General features: G+C 38.1%; 1 protein-coding gene across 11 annotated transcripts in view; it reads right to left on the reverse strand.

Moving 5' to 3' along the window:
• CCDC68 (coiled-coil domain containing 68) overlaps positions 1 to 18943 on the reverse strand; it is a 55965-nt gene that overhangs the window by 27838 nt on the left and 9184 nt on the right. For 7 of the 11 annotated variants that reach the window (XR_006821031.1, XM_046024650.1, XM_046024652.1 and 4 more), the window contains 6 exons: positions 15337 to 15429; positions 12586 to 12716; positions 11375 to 11461; positions 7521 to 7661; positions 6232 to 6357; positions 5842 to 5970 (listed from right to left, as the gene is read on the reverse strand). Coding sequence is in view for 10 of the 11 variants with exons in the window: in XM_046024650.1 (XP_045880606.1) it covers positions 5842 to 5970; positions 6232 to 6357; positions 7521 to 7661; positions 11375 to 11461; positions 12586 to 12702 (600 nt within the window). In the remaining variant the exon portion in view is untranslated. Of the gene's footprint in view, positions 1 to 5841; positions 5971 to 6231; positions 6358 to 7520; positions 7662 to 11374; positions 11462 to 12585; positions 12717 to 14506; positions 14679 to 15336; positions 15430 to 18943 lie in introns of all 11 variants that reach the window. The other 4 variants (XM_046024657.1, XM_046024655.1, XM_046024656.1 and 1 more) reach the window with 2 other exon arrangements.

Below are 18943 nucleotides of genomic sequence, written 5' to 3' on the forward strand. Positions count from 1 at the left end.
TTTCAGATGGCACTGTTACCATCCACCCCAGGGAGACTAAGCCAGAATCCTCTTGTGTGGTCCAAGTAGCTCAGTGACAGGTGGAGAAGAGCTGTCCTCACTCCCCTCATTTGACTGGAGAGGTTTTGCTCCTCCTCCAGCCAACTATGGAAGTATACTTTGCTCAGTCGAACTCCGCCTCTCTCCACCCCACCCAGATCCAAACTGGCATCTCATCTCTCCAGGCATCTCCCTCCATCCCACCTGCTTCCCCCACATTAGACCAAGTCGCTGGTATCCAAGGACACTATTGACCTTATTCCCCTACCTGCTTACATGGCATCTGCCAGAAAGTAGAAAAGTAGCAAATGAATTTTTAGTGAAGGAGCAAGGCCACAGGTAATAAAGTCACTTCCTAGTTAGAATAGAAGAGATTTATACATATATATACACATATATATTTTATGTATATAAAATATATATATATATTTTATTTGACAGAGAGAAATCACAAGTAGGCAGAGAGGCAGGCAGAGAGAGAGAGGGGGAAGCAGGCTCCCTGAGGAGCAGAGAGCCCGATGCAGGGCTCGATCCCAGGACCTTGGAATCATGACCTGAGCTGAAGGCAGAGGCTTAACCCACTGAGCCACCCAGGTGCTCAGAAGAGATATTTTGACATGGAAAGAGAAAACCTAAAAAATACCTGAGTATCATTATTAAACCAAATTCTTTCCAGTCAAAAGAAAAAATAGTAATCCATGAAAAACCAAGCTGGGATGATTGTGGGTGGTGGTGGTTATTGTTGTTTTTAATATTCGATGGCAAGAGATGTTTTGACACTGTTTACAATGCTGTTTAAAACCACTCCTGCTGCAGTATTTATGCAGGTAAATTACGAAATGTGGTGTTATAGAGCGAAAATAAGGGAATCTCTTTGGACATGGACCGACCTAGTTTTGAAACTGGGACTGTAATAATTTTTGCCAAGGCTTTAACCTCTCTGGGCCTTATGTTTGTTAAGAAAAATTAGCCAAAACTTGGAAATCGAAACCATCTATGAATTTAATGTCTTACTGGGTCACTGTTGAATAACCAATCCTCATGCTTTATTGTTTACGATTTGATTAGAACCCTGACTCTGTGAAGCTGTATGTTCATTTGTAGATTTCTGCCTGGTAGAAAAGATAATCCCACAGGTTTTGGTTTGATTGCCTTCAAAAATATTAACCAGTTTTATATCTAATCTAGTAATCTGATCCTATATTCCTTTTTAAAAAATGCCTATACATAGCCAGTTTCTCCAAATCTTCTATTTAAGCCGGTTTTACCATCTTACTGCTTCCCTTATTAATGAATGAGTTGAGTAAAATATCTGACATGTATTCATTCTATATGTTTTTAAGTCACGGTTTTTTAAAGTCATGACTTTTCGAACATCCCTAAAATAGGGATAATGCTACCTATATTGAAAGGGTTGGGATGATTGGAGATACTATATGTGAAAGCCCCACATGCTTCTCTTGTACATATTAAGACCTCGATTTATAATAATTTGAAGGTGCCAAACACTTCCTGTCTTATGTGCTATCATTTTTTAAGTTTATATTAAATTTTTTCAATTTTTTTCTGTAGCATTCTTGTCACATATAGGAATCTAACTTGTGTTCCCTAGCTGCGTTCCACTTATTTTTGAGGGATTATGGGTATGCCTTGTAAGCTTATTATGATACTTGGATCATCCAAGAAATACATCAATGGTAATATATTTTGACTTTGTAGGGAGGAAAATGGTGTTTAACATCCCTCCTAATGGACTTACTATCCATGAATGGATCTTCATAACCAGGGTTCAAGCAGACTGGACAAGTAAACATTCAACTCTGGCCAAGGTTCCAGCATGGAGCCTGGACTCTTAATGCTTCCTCTCTGACAACACGGACAATCACACCGTACAGGCTGGCACTTTTTCTCAGGGACAGCGTCTTGTGGAAAAGGAAAGGAGTTCACAGCACCACCCAGTGGACAAAACTCTCTTCCCAAAACTGCCCCTCTGGGGAACTCAAGCGCTCCCTCCCCCTACCGATCAAAGTAGAGTAGACACCAATTTAAATAATTGCCATATGTTAACATCTAAATGATTTAGGAACCAAGTATATCATTTTTATGTGACGCCAGAGAAGATGGGGGCATAATGGAAAGCATGTTGAACCGGTAACTGGAGGACAGTGGAATCGTTCCTGGTTCCCACTATCCTCATTTATAAAATGGTGATGAGGAAACTAAGGGTCTCAAAAGCACCTCTGAGCTCTAAAATTCTAATAGAGCTAAATCAGTGACACTGGAAAACAAATACAAAGCAGCAGAATTGCACTGCTTGCAAAAGGAACATATGCCGTATTAAAACGCTCTTCTTGGGCGGTTTTGCTGGCTTATCGCTGTGTTTACGGAATTCATTCTCACTGCATTCCTGATTAAAGTGGGACAGATGGTGAAGGTTTTAAGTAATGTGTTCATTACCAGACCTCATACCACTAATGGCTATTTACTGGAGCAGTGGCTTGTTCAAGTGAGTAGAAAATGAATCCTTCTCCAGGGGCCACCTACTACCAGGGCAATATTTATCAACTTCGGTGTGGGTGTTCATTTTTTATTTTCATTTTCTTTCTGAACTCCTATCTTTCTCCTACTAAGGCAGAAATCTAGAGTCACCCCTCCTCTCATTCTGATACACACCCCCTACCTGAGGAAACATTCATTACAGCCTTAAAAGTATTCTTGGTATGACCCTAAAATAAGAAGGTACTGCCAAGTTTTGCTGCTTATAGTTTGTTTGCTTATTTGTTTTACAGATACAACATCCCTTTTAAAAAACTCCTGCACGGTGCCCTTCCATCCATCCCCACCTACCTCCACCTCCACCTCCCTGAGGTTCCAATAAGCCGCACTCCAGGAAATTACTGAACTAGCGTATTCTGGAAGGTTCCTGCATGCCATGAACCATGGGTATCCTATCCACTTACTTTGTCACAGAGCTCCTAGAGACAGCCCACCACTATGGGTCAATATCAAAATAAAGGCCAAAAAACCAAAAACAACAAAAACACACAAAAAAGATAAATGCTAAGCTATTTCTTCTCAAAAATGCCTACCAGTATCTAAGCCAGTCAGGTTTATTCTGGGGTACTTTCGCCTACCTTCAGTATGGTTGTTTGCTTCCCTAGGAGAATGAATGAAAAAAAAGCAGAAGTTCCTGGAGTCTCATAGAATCCAGATATCCTACATGCAATTTCCACAAAGAAACTACACCTGGTTCATTCACAAACAGATACCCAGCCTCTAGCTCTGACTGGTACATGGTAAGTACTCAAGCATTTGTTGAGGAAACAGTCAAGTGACTGCAACCCACAATTCTGAGATGAACTCACATTCAGTATAGACTTCGCAGGATTTCTAAGATATAGAAGTGATACTCCACAGCTGGCTATTAAACCTGGCCTATTGTGACGGGGTTTGGGTTGGAGGTGATCACAAGTCTAAATTCAAATGAAAGCTGGTTAATCAGCCCTATTTGCATTCCGGAATTGTCTTCCTTTCCTAAAGGCAAACCTTCTTTGTGCTGAGATTGTGAAACAATGTATTACAGGATAAATATTCCTACGCTACAAAGTAGTCATCCAAATGTTACAGTTTGTCCAAAATATCCTAACTATAAACTGACTGCACTTGCAGCAAACCAGCTGCTTAAGGATATTCTAGCCCAGAGATTCTGGGGACAGTAAAATATTCATTGACCCACCACGCAACACACACAACATAGATGAGCTATATATTATTATTACGAGATTCAGTTAAATTTGGGCTTATTTTATTGTTGTAATTTCCTCATAGGACCTTCATTGGCACTACAAATTCAACCAAACTCAGTGTTATAAATGAAGTGGCTGGGAAATATGTAGAAAATTAACCAAATTCCTTCGGCAAGAAACATGAATATTGAAATGTGACGCTTTTGAAGTGACATTTCTCAAATGGCATCAACTCAAGGAGACATAAAGCAGAATCAGGCTGAGAAGGTAAGAGGCAAATCAGGGAATTACTATAATGAATATAAAAATTTATTGATAGGCAGCAGTCAAACCTATATTCTTTCTTAAAGATTTTATTTTTAAGTAATCTCCATACTCAATGTGAGGCTCGAACTTACAACCCTGAGAATAAGAGTCTCCTGCTCCACTGAATGAGCCAGGCAAGGAGGCACCTCCAAAGCCTATATTCTTATCTACCCCAAATGCAGTTTCAGAGAACCCAGTTTTCTATTAATTTGTTTTGCCACTAAAACCCCAGTATTCCTCGGTTTGTTTATATTCTGAATTCTAAAGGATGCGTTATTTCATTTATGAGCTCACCTTTTGCATCTATTTGGAGTGTCAGTCCCTCAAAGGCACGCTGCATGAAGTTTTTAAGAATTTTTTTGCTCTGTCCTGACTCTTCTCTAAATTGTCTCTTACGGAAGTTCTAATTCCTACAGGATGTCTTTTCTTTTTTAAGATTATATTTATTTATATGACAGAGAGAGAGAGATCACAAGTAGGCAGAGAGGCAGGCAGAGAGAAGGGGAGAAGCAGGCTCCCCACTGAGCAGGGAGCCTGATGTGAGGCTCCATCCCAGAACCCTGAGATCATGACCTGAGCTGAAGGCAGAGGCCCAACCCACGGAGCCACCCAGGTGCCCCCAGGATGTCTTTTCTTAATGTGAATTATATATGTTCTAATGCAGCCATAGGTATTCACAACCCTAAAGTGAACTCGGATAGCCACTGTATGACTATGTCCCTGACTCTAATACGTAGGACTGCTGTGATTACAGGGGTCCACTATATGCTGCCTAGTAATAGGTGGGCTTGTGATGGTTCCCATTGTTTCTACTCGCAGCCTCATCCACTTCCCCTTTCTAAGTCAGACATGCACTAGAGAAAGTGACAGAGGATGATATGACCGCAGTATTTGTAGAGCAGTCAATCAGCGACTATTCGGATCATTCTAAGTGTGTAAGAGGAGGAACTAACATTATTGAGTACTTCCTGCAGTCTTAGTAGTTGCAAAGAATACTTAATTTCAATTAATATCTTACTTATTTTAGGGGTGCCCGGGTGGCTCATTGGTTGGGCATCCTGCTCTTGATTTTAGCTCGGATCATGATCTCAGGGTCATGAAATCAAGTCCCCTATTGGGCTCTACAGTCAGCAGAGAGTCTGCTTGAGATTCTCTCTTTCCCTCTCCTTCTGCCCCTCCCCTCCCACTGCTCGCTTTAGCATGCATAATTTCTCTCTAAAATATATATAATTATGGGGCTCCTGGTGGCTCAGTCGTTAAGGTTCTGCCTTTGGCTCAGGTCATGATCCCAGGGTCCTAGGATTGAGCCCCACATCAGGCTTCCTGCTCGGTGGGGAGCCTGTTTCTCTCTCTCCCACTCCCCCTGCTTGTGTTCCCTCTCTCACTGTGTCTCTCTCAGTCAAATAAATAAATAAATAAAATCTCAGTCAAATAAATAAATAAATAAAATCTTTAAAAATATATATAAATATAATTATACAAATATATTTAATTATATAAATTTATAAATTATATTTATATAATATATAAATAACATGTAACATACATATAACATATATATAACATATATAAATATATATAGCTATAACTATAAATGTATATAGATGTGTGTATATGTATAAACACATATACATATACATATAAACATATATACACACACACACACATCTTATTTATTTTAGTGTTATTTTCTTTCATTCTCTCCCTATCCCTGTCCGGAAGAAATCCCTTTATATCCCTAGGAACTCACCTTTTCCATCCTCTCTACAAGGTTCTCCAGCTCTGTGATTTGATTATGTTTTTTTTCAAGCTTTTCAGCAACTTGATTCAGATTTTCAACATGTTGTTTCAATTGCTGTTCCCTTTCAAGTTTGTTAACCTTTGGTCAGAAAAACAACTGTCAAACTCTTGCTTTTATTAAATTTACACAGATATGTTCTTGCTCTATAATGCTGAGTAGCCAAAAAAAATTTAATAATTCACACTTGATTGAAATTACCCTTTTGAATTTAGGGTTTCCTTCAAAACAAACCTGATGGGCTGCAACAACGCTGAAGCCATGTAGAATTAATGAGATATTAGTGTTCCTAGAATGGTTACATGTGTTTGTTTTCCCATTGACATGGGGCTAGCATCGTACCTCGAGTAAGTGTTTACCAGCCTCATGCTTCTTTCTAACTTCTTCAGACTGTGTCTGGTAGATTTCAAATAACCTATGGGCCACGTTTCTCAGAGCTGCTGCTCCTGCTTGTCTGGAGGCTTCCAGCTGGGAAAAGAGGTCATGAATGTTTTCACACTTACAGCCAAAATGTGTTAAAGGCAGAACAGTTTGATAAGGGGTAGAAAACAGGTTGTAACTGTACCATTTGCACCCTCCTACACCATAGAGCAGAGAAATGATCTGGTAAGAGGAGAATGTACAATGAGAAATGCCCTATTTAGGAAAACTGTCATGCAGAAGGATTTGCACGACGATTGACCAGGCCCATCCACAGCTCCAAGTCAATGCCCTGCGTTTATACCCTGCACCCTTCAAAGACTGCACAGTGCCTTCTCAGCTTATACACTTATTTGCGTTTTGTCTTTGATATCCACAACAGTACTAAGAGATGTATTTTCCTAAGTTAGCCATGGGACAAGATGTGAAGATTAAGTGCCAAGTGTCATGAATTTCTCAAAGGACTTAACCTAAAGAAATAATCAAGAATGGCCACAAAGATTTACCCACAGAGCAATTCATTGAAGGACTGCCTACATAACAAACCAAAAAAAAAAAAAAAAGCATCCAAGAATAGATTAATTAAATAAAATGATGAGACATTTGATGTTGAGTGCTCTAATTAATATTAATTAAACATGAAAGACTTAAAAATTATTTAGTAAGAACAGTTAACACGAGACTGACCCTCCTAACACATTTTTCAGTGTAAGACATGGTATTAACTGTAGGCACAACAAAGATCTCTAGAACGGATTCATCTTGCACAACTGAAACTATATCCACTGAACTTTTGTAAAATCTTTTCAATAGTAAACGTCATCTCCAAAACAAGAAAGCGAGATTTAATTTATGAAATGGAAAATGTTTCTCTATATAGATGAGCATCCGTGTGGATCTGTGGATGTATAAGGATGTCTGTCTGCTTTTACATGTCCACGAAACTATCTTATTGGCTCAAAAATCCAAAATTAGAAATTTCTCCTAATGGGGCAACTGGGTGGCTCAGTCAGTTAAGCATCCAACTCTTGGTTTTGGCTCAGGTTGTGATATCAGGGTTGTGAGACTGAGTCCCATGTCAGGCTCCATGTTCAGCAAGGAATCTGCTTAAGAGTGTGTCTCTCCCTTTCCTCTTGCCTCTCCTCACTCTCTCCCAAAATAAAAAATAAATAAAATCTAAAAAAAAATTTTTTTTCTCCTGATAACCATACCTTGATTTTCAATATTTCATTTTCTTTGTTCATTTCTAAGAGCTGCTCTTCCTTTCCTTTCATCTTTTCCATGAGCAGATCTAAATGGCCACAAGAGGGGTCCATTTCAGAATCAGTGCCATTTTCAATGTTTTGACAGTGCTGAAATGAAAAAACACGAAAATCATCTGACTATTCCTTTCCTCTACAAATTTGACAACAATTAATTATCACTCACTATTACATATACCAAAAAAGATTCAGCTCAACATAAAGAAAATACTGTATTTTGAATTTCAAATATCAATGGGAAATTCTAGATGAAGCAGCTGTCCTCTGTATTTGCTCAAAAATTGATTAGATTATTATATCAAAAAAAAAAAAAAAGGGAGGGGCACCTGGTGGCTCAGTGGGTTGAAGCCTCTGCCTTTGACTCCGGTCCTGATCTCAGGGTCCTGGGATCAAGCCCCACATCAGACTCTCTGCTTAGCGGGGAAACTGCTTTTCCCCCTCTCTCTCTACCTGCCTCTCTGCTGCCTACTTGTGATCTCTGTCTGTCAAGTAAATAAATAAAATCTTTAAAAAAAAAGGTAGCGGTACATATTTTATACTATTATATTTCCTATAATTTATATATACCATTAAGTCCTTTTTAGGAGATAAATAATATCTACTGGACCATTTTTTTTCCTTTTTTATTTAAATTACAGACATAAGTACATTTTGATTACATTGTATTATAAACTAATATAATCAGGCTTAATAGTTACCATACATAATATTCAACATTCAATGATGCTTCACTGTAATCACCCCATATAAAATTTCCAGAGATGTCAGAACTGAATGTTACTGCCAGTATAAACTCAGTATAAACTCTAGCCCACTGAAAATACACTTAGAACATAAGTAAATCTCATCTGGAATCAAGGACACATGGCAGTGGAAAGGAAATCTGAAATTATCTAATTCAACTACATCCATTTTACGGATGCAAAAAGTGAGGTACTGAGCCCAGGTTTATGCAGTAAGTGGGGAGCTCATGAAATAGCCACTCAAGTATCCATCTTATGCTTTCTGCTCTTCCAAATTATTTCGAGACAGACTGAGGAATTACACAATTCAACATACCCTACGTGAAACAATTAAAAAATAACAGCTTCTCTTTGGTAAGCATCTATCATGTGCCACATAATCTTTTAGATGTTTGATAAACACCTCTTTGTCTGAATACTTAAAACACTAGAAGGCACTATGCCCCTTATACAGAGGAGAAAATTGAAGATGAGAGTGTTTCACTAACAAGCCTGAGGTTATACCTAAAATAACTATCAGAACCAGAATTAGAATCCAAATTTGTTTTACAAAGCCAATATTCTTTTCATTACAAAAAATGGACTATGTTTACAGAAAAAAAATAATATACTGCATGTAAATCAGATAGTCATTATAATTCCATCAGGGTTTTATTTTCTCTACTCCAGACCCTACTATATACTCTCACTCTCTATATATAGAAGTTATTTTGTTTTTTAATTTGTTAAAGAACGCTTGATGGAGAGACTTGTAGAAGGCAGGTTGCTGGCAGCAGGAGATAGCTACAAAGGTCATGGATGAGTGCATGTTGAACTTTAACATGCATATGAGTCACTTGGTGATAGATATGGTGAAAACACAGATTCTGATTCAAGGGTCTGGGGTGGGGCTCTAAATGTTGCATTTCTTTTTTTTTTTTTTTTAAGCCATAGAAGAATATTTGTTGACATGGGAAAATGTGAACAATATAATTCTACATGAAATATGCAGGATATAAAACAATATATCCAGTAATACCATTTTATAGAAAGAAAAATAGCCATATATACAAAATCATGCATAGGAAAAAAAAAAAACTGAAGGATGTACCTAGCAAATGTTAATAATGATTATCTCTAGAGAGTAGAATTAGAAGCAATTATACAATTTTTTCCAGTAAATTTCACTGCCCCCCAAACAGTATCTGCTTTGGGCTCTTCTTTCCCAGATGCTGCATTTCTGAAGAGCTCCCTGAAGTATCAGGGACTGCAGCCCACACCTGGACAGCAGCAAAGCCCGAGATCATGATGACTAAATTCCTACATGGACATTGTTCAGATATTGCGGGGGAAGGGGCAGGTACTTGGAGGCTGTTATTTGTCTGCCGATCATCTGAGGTTTGAGATGACCAAGGCAGACCCACTAGCTGCACAATTCATCTCGATTCCCAAGAAGCTCCTCCTATCAAGGTCACCAACAACCTCCCCATTGTTGTATCCAGTGGTCAAGGTTCACTTCTCAACTTACTTGGCCCATAGGCACCATTTCACACAGTGGCTCCTCCCTCCCGCCCCCTTTCTGAAACCCTTTTTCATTCGTCTTCAGTGACTCCAGTCTCTCCTGGTTTTCCTTCTAATTCACTAGCTTCTGATGATGATTCTTCTTCCTTCTCCTAAGTGTTGGATATCTCAGAACTCGGTGCTCAAATATTCTGTCCTTTCTTTTGGTTTTAAAGATTTATTTATTTATTTTTGAGAGAGAGAGCTCCTGCATGGGTGAGGGGGCAGAGGGAGAGAATCCTCAAGCAGACTGCCCACTGAGCACAGAATGGAGGTGGGTCTCAATCTTAGGACCCAGAAGGTCATGACCTGAGCCAAAACCAAGAGTCACAGATGTTCAACTGACTGAGCCACCCAGGTGCCCCTGTCATTTCTACCCACACTCATATGTTTGGTGATCTCCTCCAATTTTGGAACTTTAAACTCTATCCTTATTCCCAAAATCTCTGCCCTGTAGCCTGAACCTTCGAGCCCAGACCCTTCAGCCCCAGAATCAGACATGCAAGACTCATTAGAAACTTCCACTTAGAGGTCTAATAAACAACTCAATAGAACCAAATTGGAATTTTGTATCTTTCTTACCATTCACAAACATTAACTTTTTTTTCTTGTTTCTGAGCACTTAATATAAGGAAATATTTGGAATTAGTTGTGTCAGTTTGGGAGGCTGAGGATGATAAAGGGAACAATGTTTATCCCTCATATCCTATGTGCTGCATTCTCTGTGGCTATACTATATAGAGGACAACATTGACATTGATGAGGTGCACTTGGTTGAGATGAGCTCTAATCTGCATAAACCAGACAAGGCTATGTGTAGATTGCTTGATGTAAAGAATATAAGGCCAGTTGAAGAGGAGAGAGAAATTTAAGTTTATCAATAATCTGATCAATTGACCTAAAATCCTAAAAGCTTCAACTCTGTGTCCACTGGTGTGACCCAGATGAGTCTAAAAGGTTGTACTTCCATCCATCTTTGGAAAACGTCACTGCCATATATTCTGGCTAGGATGACACTTCCCATATACTTTAGATAAGTAAGCTCCATTGAAAATATTCAAGTAGGGTCTTGAGTTGCCTGGGTGGCTCAGTGGGTTAAGCCTCTGCCTTCGGCTCAGGTCATGATCTCAGGGTCCTGGGATTGAGACCCGTGTCGGGCTCTCTGCTCAGCAGGGAGTCTGCTTCCCCCTCTCTCTCTGCCTGCCTCTCTGCCTACTTGTGATCTCTCTCTCTCTCTCTCTCTCAAATAAGTAAATAAAATCTTAAAAAATTTAAAATAAAATATTCAAGCAGGGTCTAGTCATTCCAATCTGAGCCTACTAATAACATCTGTGGTTAAATATTTCATACATATGCCCATTAACATCTTTAGATACTGACAAAATATTTAACATTCATCATTCAAAGCTTCAAAGGATAATTTAATAATTATATCTTAACAAAGTTATTAAAATAAGGTTTATACTGTTTTATGTGTATTTAATGAAGGAAGAAAGTGGTACATTTTTATCAATTTATTACCTTTGTTTCTAGTTTGTCATTTGTGCGCTTATGTCCTACTTCATCTTTAAAAACTTGGTTTCGGATCTTTTCCAGGGTAGCTCGGATCTAGAAGAAAAAAATATTTTATTTTTTTTCAAAGGCATTTAATGCCAAATACTTTTTTTCTTTATACAAGCTACAGTATACCTGATTTATCTGGAAAGTAATACATAAATACTGATCTCAGATTTAAATAACTGCCATCAACCCGAGTTGGATTTGGGCTAATATTGTTTAGATTGTAGAAAATGAACATTTGGTCTTCATAATTCTTTCTCAGTCAAACCCAAAATATAACCTAAGTGAATATTATACTGCAAAATAATTACCACTTAGTAATTAGTATTTAATACTATTTAATTCTATTTTTCCTATGTAGTAATTTAGTACTAATTTACTATTTAGTAATTACTATAAAACAATTACTATTTAGTAATCATTACAAAATAATTACTAGCTAGTAATTACTAGAGAATAATTACTAGCTAGTAATTACTACAGAATAATTACTATTTAATAATTACTACAGAATAATTGCTAAGAGGAGATGATACAAATTTATGCAGGAAATACAAACCCCATGTCTTACTGACCTCTAGAATTGCAAAACACTCAAAGATGAATTAATCGATCTGAATAAGTTACCAACTATCTCTGTCCAAATGCTTCCCTCTGTTCTAAGAAACAGTTCCTAAGAATATATACTTTTGTCAGCCATTATCCCTGGATTCTCATAAGATTTCACATTTTTAATGAAGTACCATGCCACCATGGGTCACTGGGGAGAGCAACCCAGAACTGTGAAAAGGAAGTAGCTAAGGAGAGACAGAAACTCAGCAAGACTCATAAACATCTACTTGGGAACACAGTATCAACACTCATGAAACTACTGAGAAATGATATAAAATGGTAGGAAGTTCAGTGGTGACTGTTGTGGGGAAAATTAAGTGCTGACAGGTGTTCTGAACCCTTCTCGCCCATTATTCAAGTTTACTCCACGTGGGGGAACAAAGTTTCGTGTCCTCAAGAGAGGTTACTAAACACGTGTTGAAATTTCAGCTACTGGCATTGTCCTTTGCCAAATGTATCCTCATAGGTTCTGTGGAGGGAGAAACAAAGCCCACGGATCCATATTAGATTGCATTTCAAAAAATCATATCACGCTAATATGATCCCCGGCACGTGCATACATTTTTCACATATTCAGTTTCTTCAATAATGTGAGCTGATGTGGACTCATACAAGGCAGAATTATCTTCTCTTTTACTCCTTGGGGGGACTTCTGTGGTCCCTGTTACCGTTGTCATTGTGAATTCTGGCTCTGGGGAAACATAAATCGGTTAGACAAAACTAACTTCTTTTTGATGATATGATAACCAAAAGAATTAAATAAATGAAAAGATGTCCATAAACTAAAAGAAGTCTGTATTAGCACTGTAATTAAAATAGTAGAAATACTATAAATTATTGATAGCTGTATAGATTCATAAATAAAGGAATTTAATATAAAAACAGTACCAACTGAAGCATTCATTGGTTAGAAGCATAAAGATCAAATTATCTGAGAAGGAAACACATAAAATATTTCTTTTTATTCTACATCATATTGGACTGTAAAACCTCAAGGCCAGGGACCACATTTTATTCATCTTTGTATTCCAGCACATCATAAGTGCTTAATAAATGATTGTGGAAGTAAAACAACATAATATAAGAAAATCATATGTACATATCACATATATACATATATAAACAAATATATATATCACATATCTAACTCTCAGTATCCTATAAAGGCCACCTACTGGAGAATTATTTATAATAGAAACATGTTGGGAAAAAACAAAATACCCACAAAAAGATGACTGGTTAAATATCTTCTCTAGGATGCATTATTCAATTAAAAAAACAACATGGCACAGAAAAGGATAGATAAAGGATCTATAGCATCATAATTTCTAAAAGAAGGGAGATGTGGATAGAAGGGGAAAATCTGTGATCTAAGTTTTGACACTGAACAATGTAATTATTTGACTTCATTATAAAATTAAATTAAACTAAAAAGAAAAAATGGAATTCTTCAGGATAAGAAATAAAATAAATGACTGTATCTGTACACCAAGTTGGTGACATATCCACATGAATTATTTGACGTGACTTTAAAGCACATGCCAGGGACTACTTATCCCAGGTGTGCTATTGTCCTAGAAACAAAAAGAATTGCAAAACAACCTTAAACTATACTCACTAATAATATTGTTAGTGGAAATAGTTATGTGCCTACTTTGAAACTAGTGTATGTACATGTGCATACACGTGTACGCACCCACAGAAATGCATGATGTAGAATAAAGCCACAAAGTCACTGTCTTAACATCATTAAGAACCAAGATTCTGAGCATAAAGAAAAAGTCCTTACAGTTAGAACAAAAAATATTCTGTAAAAACCTTATAATTCAAACTGAAATGATGAGTAGAAAATAATGATTCACCTTTCCTTAAAAATGTATATTCTAGGTCCAGTCACTCAAAAACTTAGAAACATAAGCAAGTAATCCTCTCAGTGTCCAGACTGTGGTCACAGTATACCATTTTCTACTAAAAAGAAACCGCGGCTTCTTGAGTGATTTAGGTCCAGGACAAGAAATGTACAAGGTAAGCTCGAGATATCTTCTTCTGCCAGAAGGCAAAAAGTGATCAAATACTACTAAGATAAGACAGAGAAACCAACCTGACAGAGAAATGACTGTGAAGGATTGAAAAATATAAAGGCTTTTGAAATTGCTGATGTCACAGTGATGGAGAAAAACCACCACCACCAGCAACCATCATCATCCAACTCAATGGAAAGAGGCCACCATTATATGAACATGAGCTCAAAAAAGGGAGTGAAGGGTCACCAACAAGCATTTATCTTGCCTTTCTTGTGTGTATTATATTTCATGGTGACCAGACAGTTGATTCTTCTTTCTAAAGAATTCTTGCTAATAAATCCAAGTGGATTGATGGAAGACATACATTTTCAACCCCTCATGAGGTAATGGATCTGAACAACGGTCATCAACCAGGGCTAAAATCACTAGGTGAGAGGTTGATGCAGAATGCACTAACCTGGGGAACGTCACTAATCAATGTTGACACAAGTAGAAAGAGACAGCCAGAGATTTTGTCCTCTAGGTGTGGTACAACTACAAGTAGAAAGCATCACCTACAAAGTTTGCTTTAAAAAAGAAGAAGTGAACATGAATCCCATCAAGCCTCTGTACCCAAGGACGGTAAGTATCTGAAAAAGAGGAAAATGTTCAATGACTCTACAAGGGTGAAGGTTGCAATTAGCCACTTCCAAATTATGTGACATCTGTGGGACAAATAACTAGTTCCTTCCACAAATGACATGAAGAAAGATGCGAAGAAGAGAAGGAAAATTGCCATAAATGAAGGGTCTTAAGAAACATGACCAAATGCAATATAGGAATCTTCTTTGGCTCTTGATTCAAATAAACCAGTTATATAAAGACATTGTTGAGACAGCTGGGGAAACTTTAAATCTGACTGGGTAACAAATGATGTTAAAGAATTATTGTAATTTCAGTAGGTATGATATTAGAATTATGATATTCTTTAGAAGGAGCTTTTCCCTTAGTCATGCACATGTGAAATACTACATTTGGAATTACTATAGAACGTTCTAGCAGAGAGAAAAAAATGCAGTGGGATAAAGATGAAAGAACTTTAGTGAAATTGCAGGGAATCATTGAACCAGATCAAGGGCACACAGGGTTCACAAGACTCCTCTTCTATTCTGGTTCTGTTCGAAATTTCCGTAACAATAGTAACTGAAAAGATAAAATAAATACAATGAAAAGCCCTGTGAGGTAGGGTTATCTGTCTCATCTTACTCATAAGGAAGCCAACCAGGACTCCCGTAGGTGGTAACTTACCCAATGTCACCGCAAAACTAACAGAGCGGAAACTCAAGCCTTTGTCTTTAGGACAAGTTCAAGGGTGTTTCCATCACATTAAAGCCGGCTTCCCTAGTGAGAAAAAAAAAAAACCAAAAATATTTAAAATTTAGCAATGACCTAGGCTGGTAAAACACGCAAAGAATTTTCATATTTGCTAACATCACTTTAAAACTAGATAGCTACTGGGGTAACTCTAAATCCTGCATTTATCCTTTAATCTTCAATGAAATTGACAGAGGACGCCAAGAATTTTCCATTTTATTATAAATCCTTCTAGACAGCCACAATGGCTTCTCTTTGTGTCGCCTGCAGTCAACTTGGCAGCTGAAATTCAGCAAGTCTGCTTTTATACAATGTGCCTGCATGTGTCTCTGCTACTTGGTCCTAGGAAGTCTCTTCCGGGATGAAGTCCTTGGTCCCAAACAGCGTTTAAATGTAATCAGAATAAAAGAAACGCCCATAGAGACAAGAATCTATGTGCTTGAAAACCAGAGGGGGATGGTCAAGCTTGAGTGGTGGTCAGCAAACCACGGGAGCCCCATCTGGCTTCCCACCTATGTGCACAGCCGATGAACTAACAATGGTTCTAACGATTTTTAATGGTCCAGCATGAACGTGGGCGCACATCCGCAAAACCAAAATCAAAACACGCACTGCATGAAAATTATATGAAGTTCACATTTCGTGCTCCTACATGAAACCACAGCCACTCATTTACATGCGTTTATGCTGCTTTTGCTTTGTAACAGCAGAGTTGAGAGGCTGCGGCAGAGAAAATACGGGGCAAGCTATGTCTCAAATGTTTACTATCCAGCCCTTTACAGAAAAAGTTTGTTGACCCCCGGTTTAGGGGGTGTCAGAGAGTGGGAGCAAAATCTGGGGGAAACAGAGGTGAGGAAAACAATCAATTTGGTCTGAATTCTGTTTGGTTCTCCAGTTCCATTCCCCCACCCACCCCATCCATGGTCCCATTTGATTGATTTGTTTGCTTTTTTTTTTTTCTTTTTAGTATGTTACACACCGTATACATAAACAAATGGTAAGACGCATTTCAGCACAGGAATGAATCACTCTTCAGAATGCATTCTCACAGTCTTTCATAATTTGAAAATCACCTCAGGACCCACGTTATATTTCCTAAACATTTTCTCTTCTGTGCCTTTTATGCTTAATATCAAGAAATTCTGCTCCTTAATTACTTGTATTTCTCAAAACATTGTATCTCTTCTACTCACTGGTTTGGCCATCTTGAACAAGTTAACATAAGATTTTAGCCTCAACTTACCCATATCTGTAAAATAGGGATAAAACATCTAGAGCTGTAAAACTTAGGGTTTTTGTTTATGTTTTTGTTCGTTGGTTGCAGCAGGCACTCAATGGATAGTAATGGTTAATATTGTCACTCTATTATTTTGTATTATTAATAACCACAGAAGATACGCAGCCTGTAACAGAGGGGGTGGTTTATGCCGATCTGGTTGCAAAGTTTATACCCAACTGTATTCAAACGAAATCAAATTCCATTTCGCTCTTTGATTCAGGAAATTTTTGTGATCACAGTCCTTGATTTGTACAAAGGAAACCCAAGGGGAACTTAAGCCAGCAAAGTCCAAATTGCCATATGGCATTACCATCCTGGGGAAAATCCATCTTAGCATTTCATTTCTGCCAGAAGCAGATTAGGCAGATAAAATTTTCAAAATAAAACACAATCAGTTAATTAAAGTGAGAAAAGAATTGTATTTGTTTTATGCTAGAGTGGATTGAAGACAGCTTATAAGTGGCATCACGCCAAGAGGTGTTATTTCCTGGATCAGGGCATTGCAAACAGGGCTCCCAGAGGGAAGGGGCGGTGCGAAGCAGACAGGGCTTTGCCATCTCAACTTGAACCAAAGCAGTTCAGCTTTGTTCTCTCACACACTGAATTTCTCTATGAGACTTTCTGTGAAGAAAGAACATTCTACAAATGAGAAGGTTTGGAGCCATACTGCCTTGTTTCATGGCCCGACTCTGCCACTCAGGAGCTGTGTGACTGTGGGCAAGTTTCTTAACCTCTCTGTGCCTCAGTTCCCTTATCAGTTAAATTCAGATAAGATTAATGATTAATAATGATAGAAATAACAAACAACATGGGGTTGCTTGTGAGTTAACATTTTCCCAGCACCTAAGACAGAGCACAGCATATAATAAGTGATGTGTATCTGTTGGCCTAATATGTAAATAAAATATGAATCCATTACCCACAATTATTGCCGGTAAGTAGTCTGAATAGTAGAGAAGAACCAGGTAATATTTTAAACAGTCTGCAGACAGAGCTAGCTTATAAAGGAAAATCTGCTTCTGGAATTTTAAGGCTAACAAATCTTTCCCAGTAACACATCAATAATTCATCCACATCCCCAACTGATCATTCTAACATCTAATGAATAGCTTCCGATTTACAAAGCAATTCATACACAATATTTGTAATCTGAGCAATAAACCAACACATCTTTGGGCGCCAAGGATAATGTACTCCTCTGTTTAATGACGTAAGAATGGCTTATCTGTTATACAATCAACACATATGAGGCACTGTTACGGGGTTGAATTTTGGTCCCTCTCCATTCATAAGCTGAAGTTCTAAACACTCCCCCCCCCATATCTCAGAATGTGATCTTTTTAGGAAACAGGATCGTTACAGATGTAATTAGTTAAGATGAAGCCATACTGGAGGAGGTGGGTCCCTAATCAAACATGACTGGTGTTTTATAAATATTTGAACACAGATGTGCACAGGAGAATGCCATGTAAAGTTGAAGGTAGAGATCAAGGTGATGCTTCTGCCTGCATAGGAACACCCCAAATGGCAAGCAAATCAAAGAAGTTGGAGGAAAAGCATGGAACAGACCCTTCCTTACAGCCTCAGAAAAGCCCAACCCTGCCCACACCTGATCTTGGACTTCTGGTCTCCAGAACTAAAAGAAACCAATTGCTATGTGTAAGTCACTTAGCCTGTGGTACCTTGTTACAGCCATCCTAGGAAATGAATATGGGTATGGTTTATATTCTAGAGCTTCTAACAAAGGTATTTTCTTTTCTTTTTTTTAATTTTTAATTTTTTATTAACATATCACAGCACTCACCATAGCACATACCTTCCCCAATGTCCATATCCCAACCACCCTCTCCCTAGCCCCTACCCCCGGCAACTCTCAGTTTGTTTTGTGAGATTAAGAGTCTCTTATGGTTTGTCTCCCTCCCGATCCCATCTTGCTTCATTTTTTCCTTCCCTATCCCCCCAACCCCCCCGCGTTGCCTCTCAACTTCCTCATATCAGGGAGATCATATGATAATTGTCTTTCTCTGATTGACTTATCTCGTTCAGCATGATACCCTCTAGCTCCATCCACGTTGTCGCAAATGGCAAGATTTCATTTCTTTTGATGGCTGCATAGTATTCCATTGTGTATATATACCACATCTTCTTTATCCATTCATCTGTTGGTGGACATCTAGGTTCTTTCCATAGTTTGACTATTGTGGACATTGCTGCTATAAACACTCGGGTGCACGTGCCCCTTCGGATCACTACGTTTGTATC

This window comes from Meles meles, chromosome 12 (assembly GCF_922984935.1).
Source record: "Meles meles chromosome 12, mMelMel3.1 paternal haplotype, whole genome shotgun sequence".
Classification (NCBI taxonomy): domain Eukaryota; kingdom Metazoa; phylum Chordata; class Mammalia; order Carnivora; family Mustelidae; genus Meles; species Meles meles.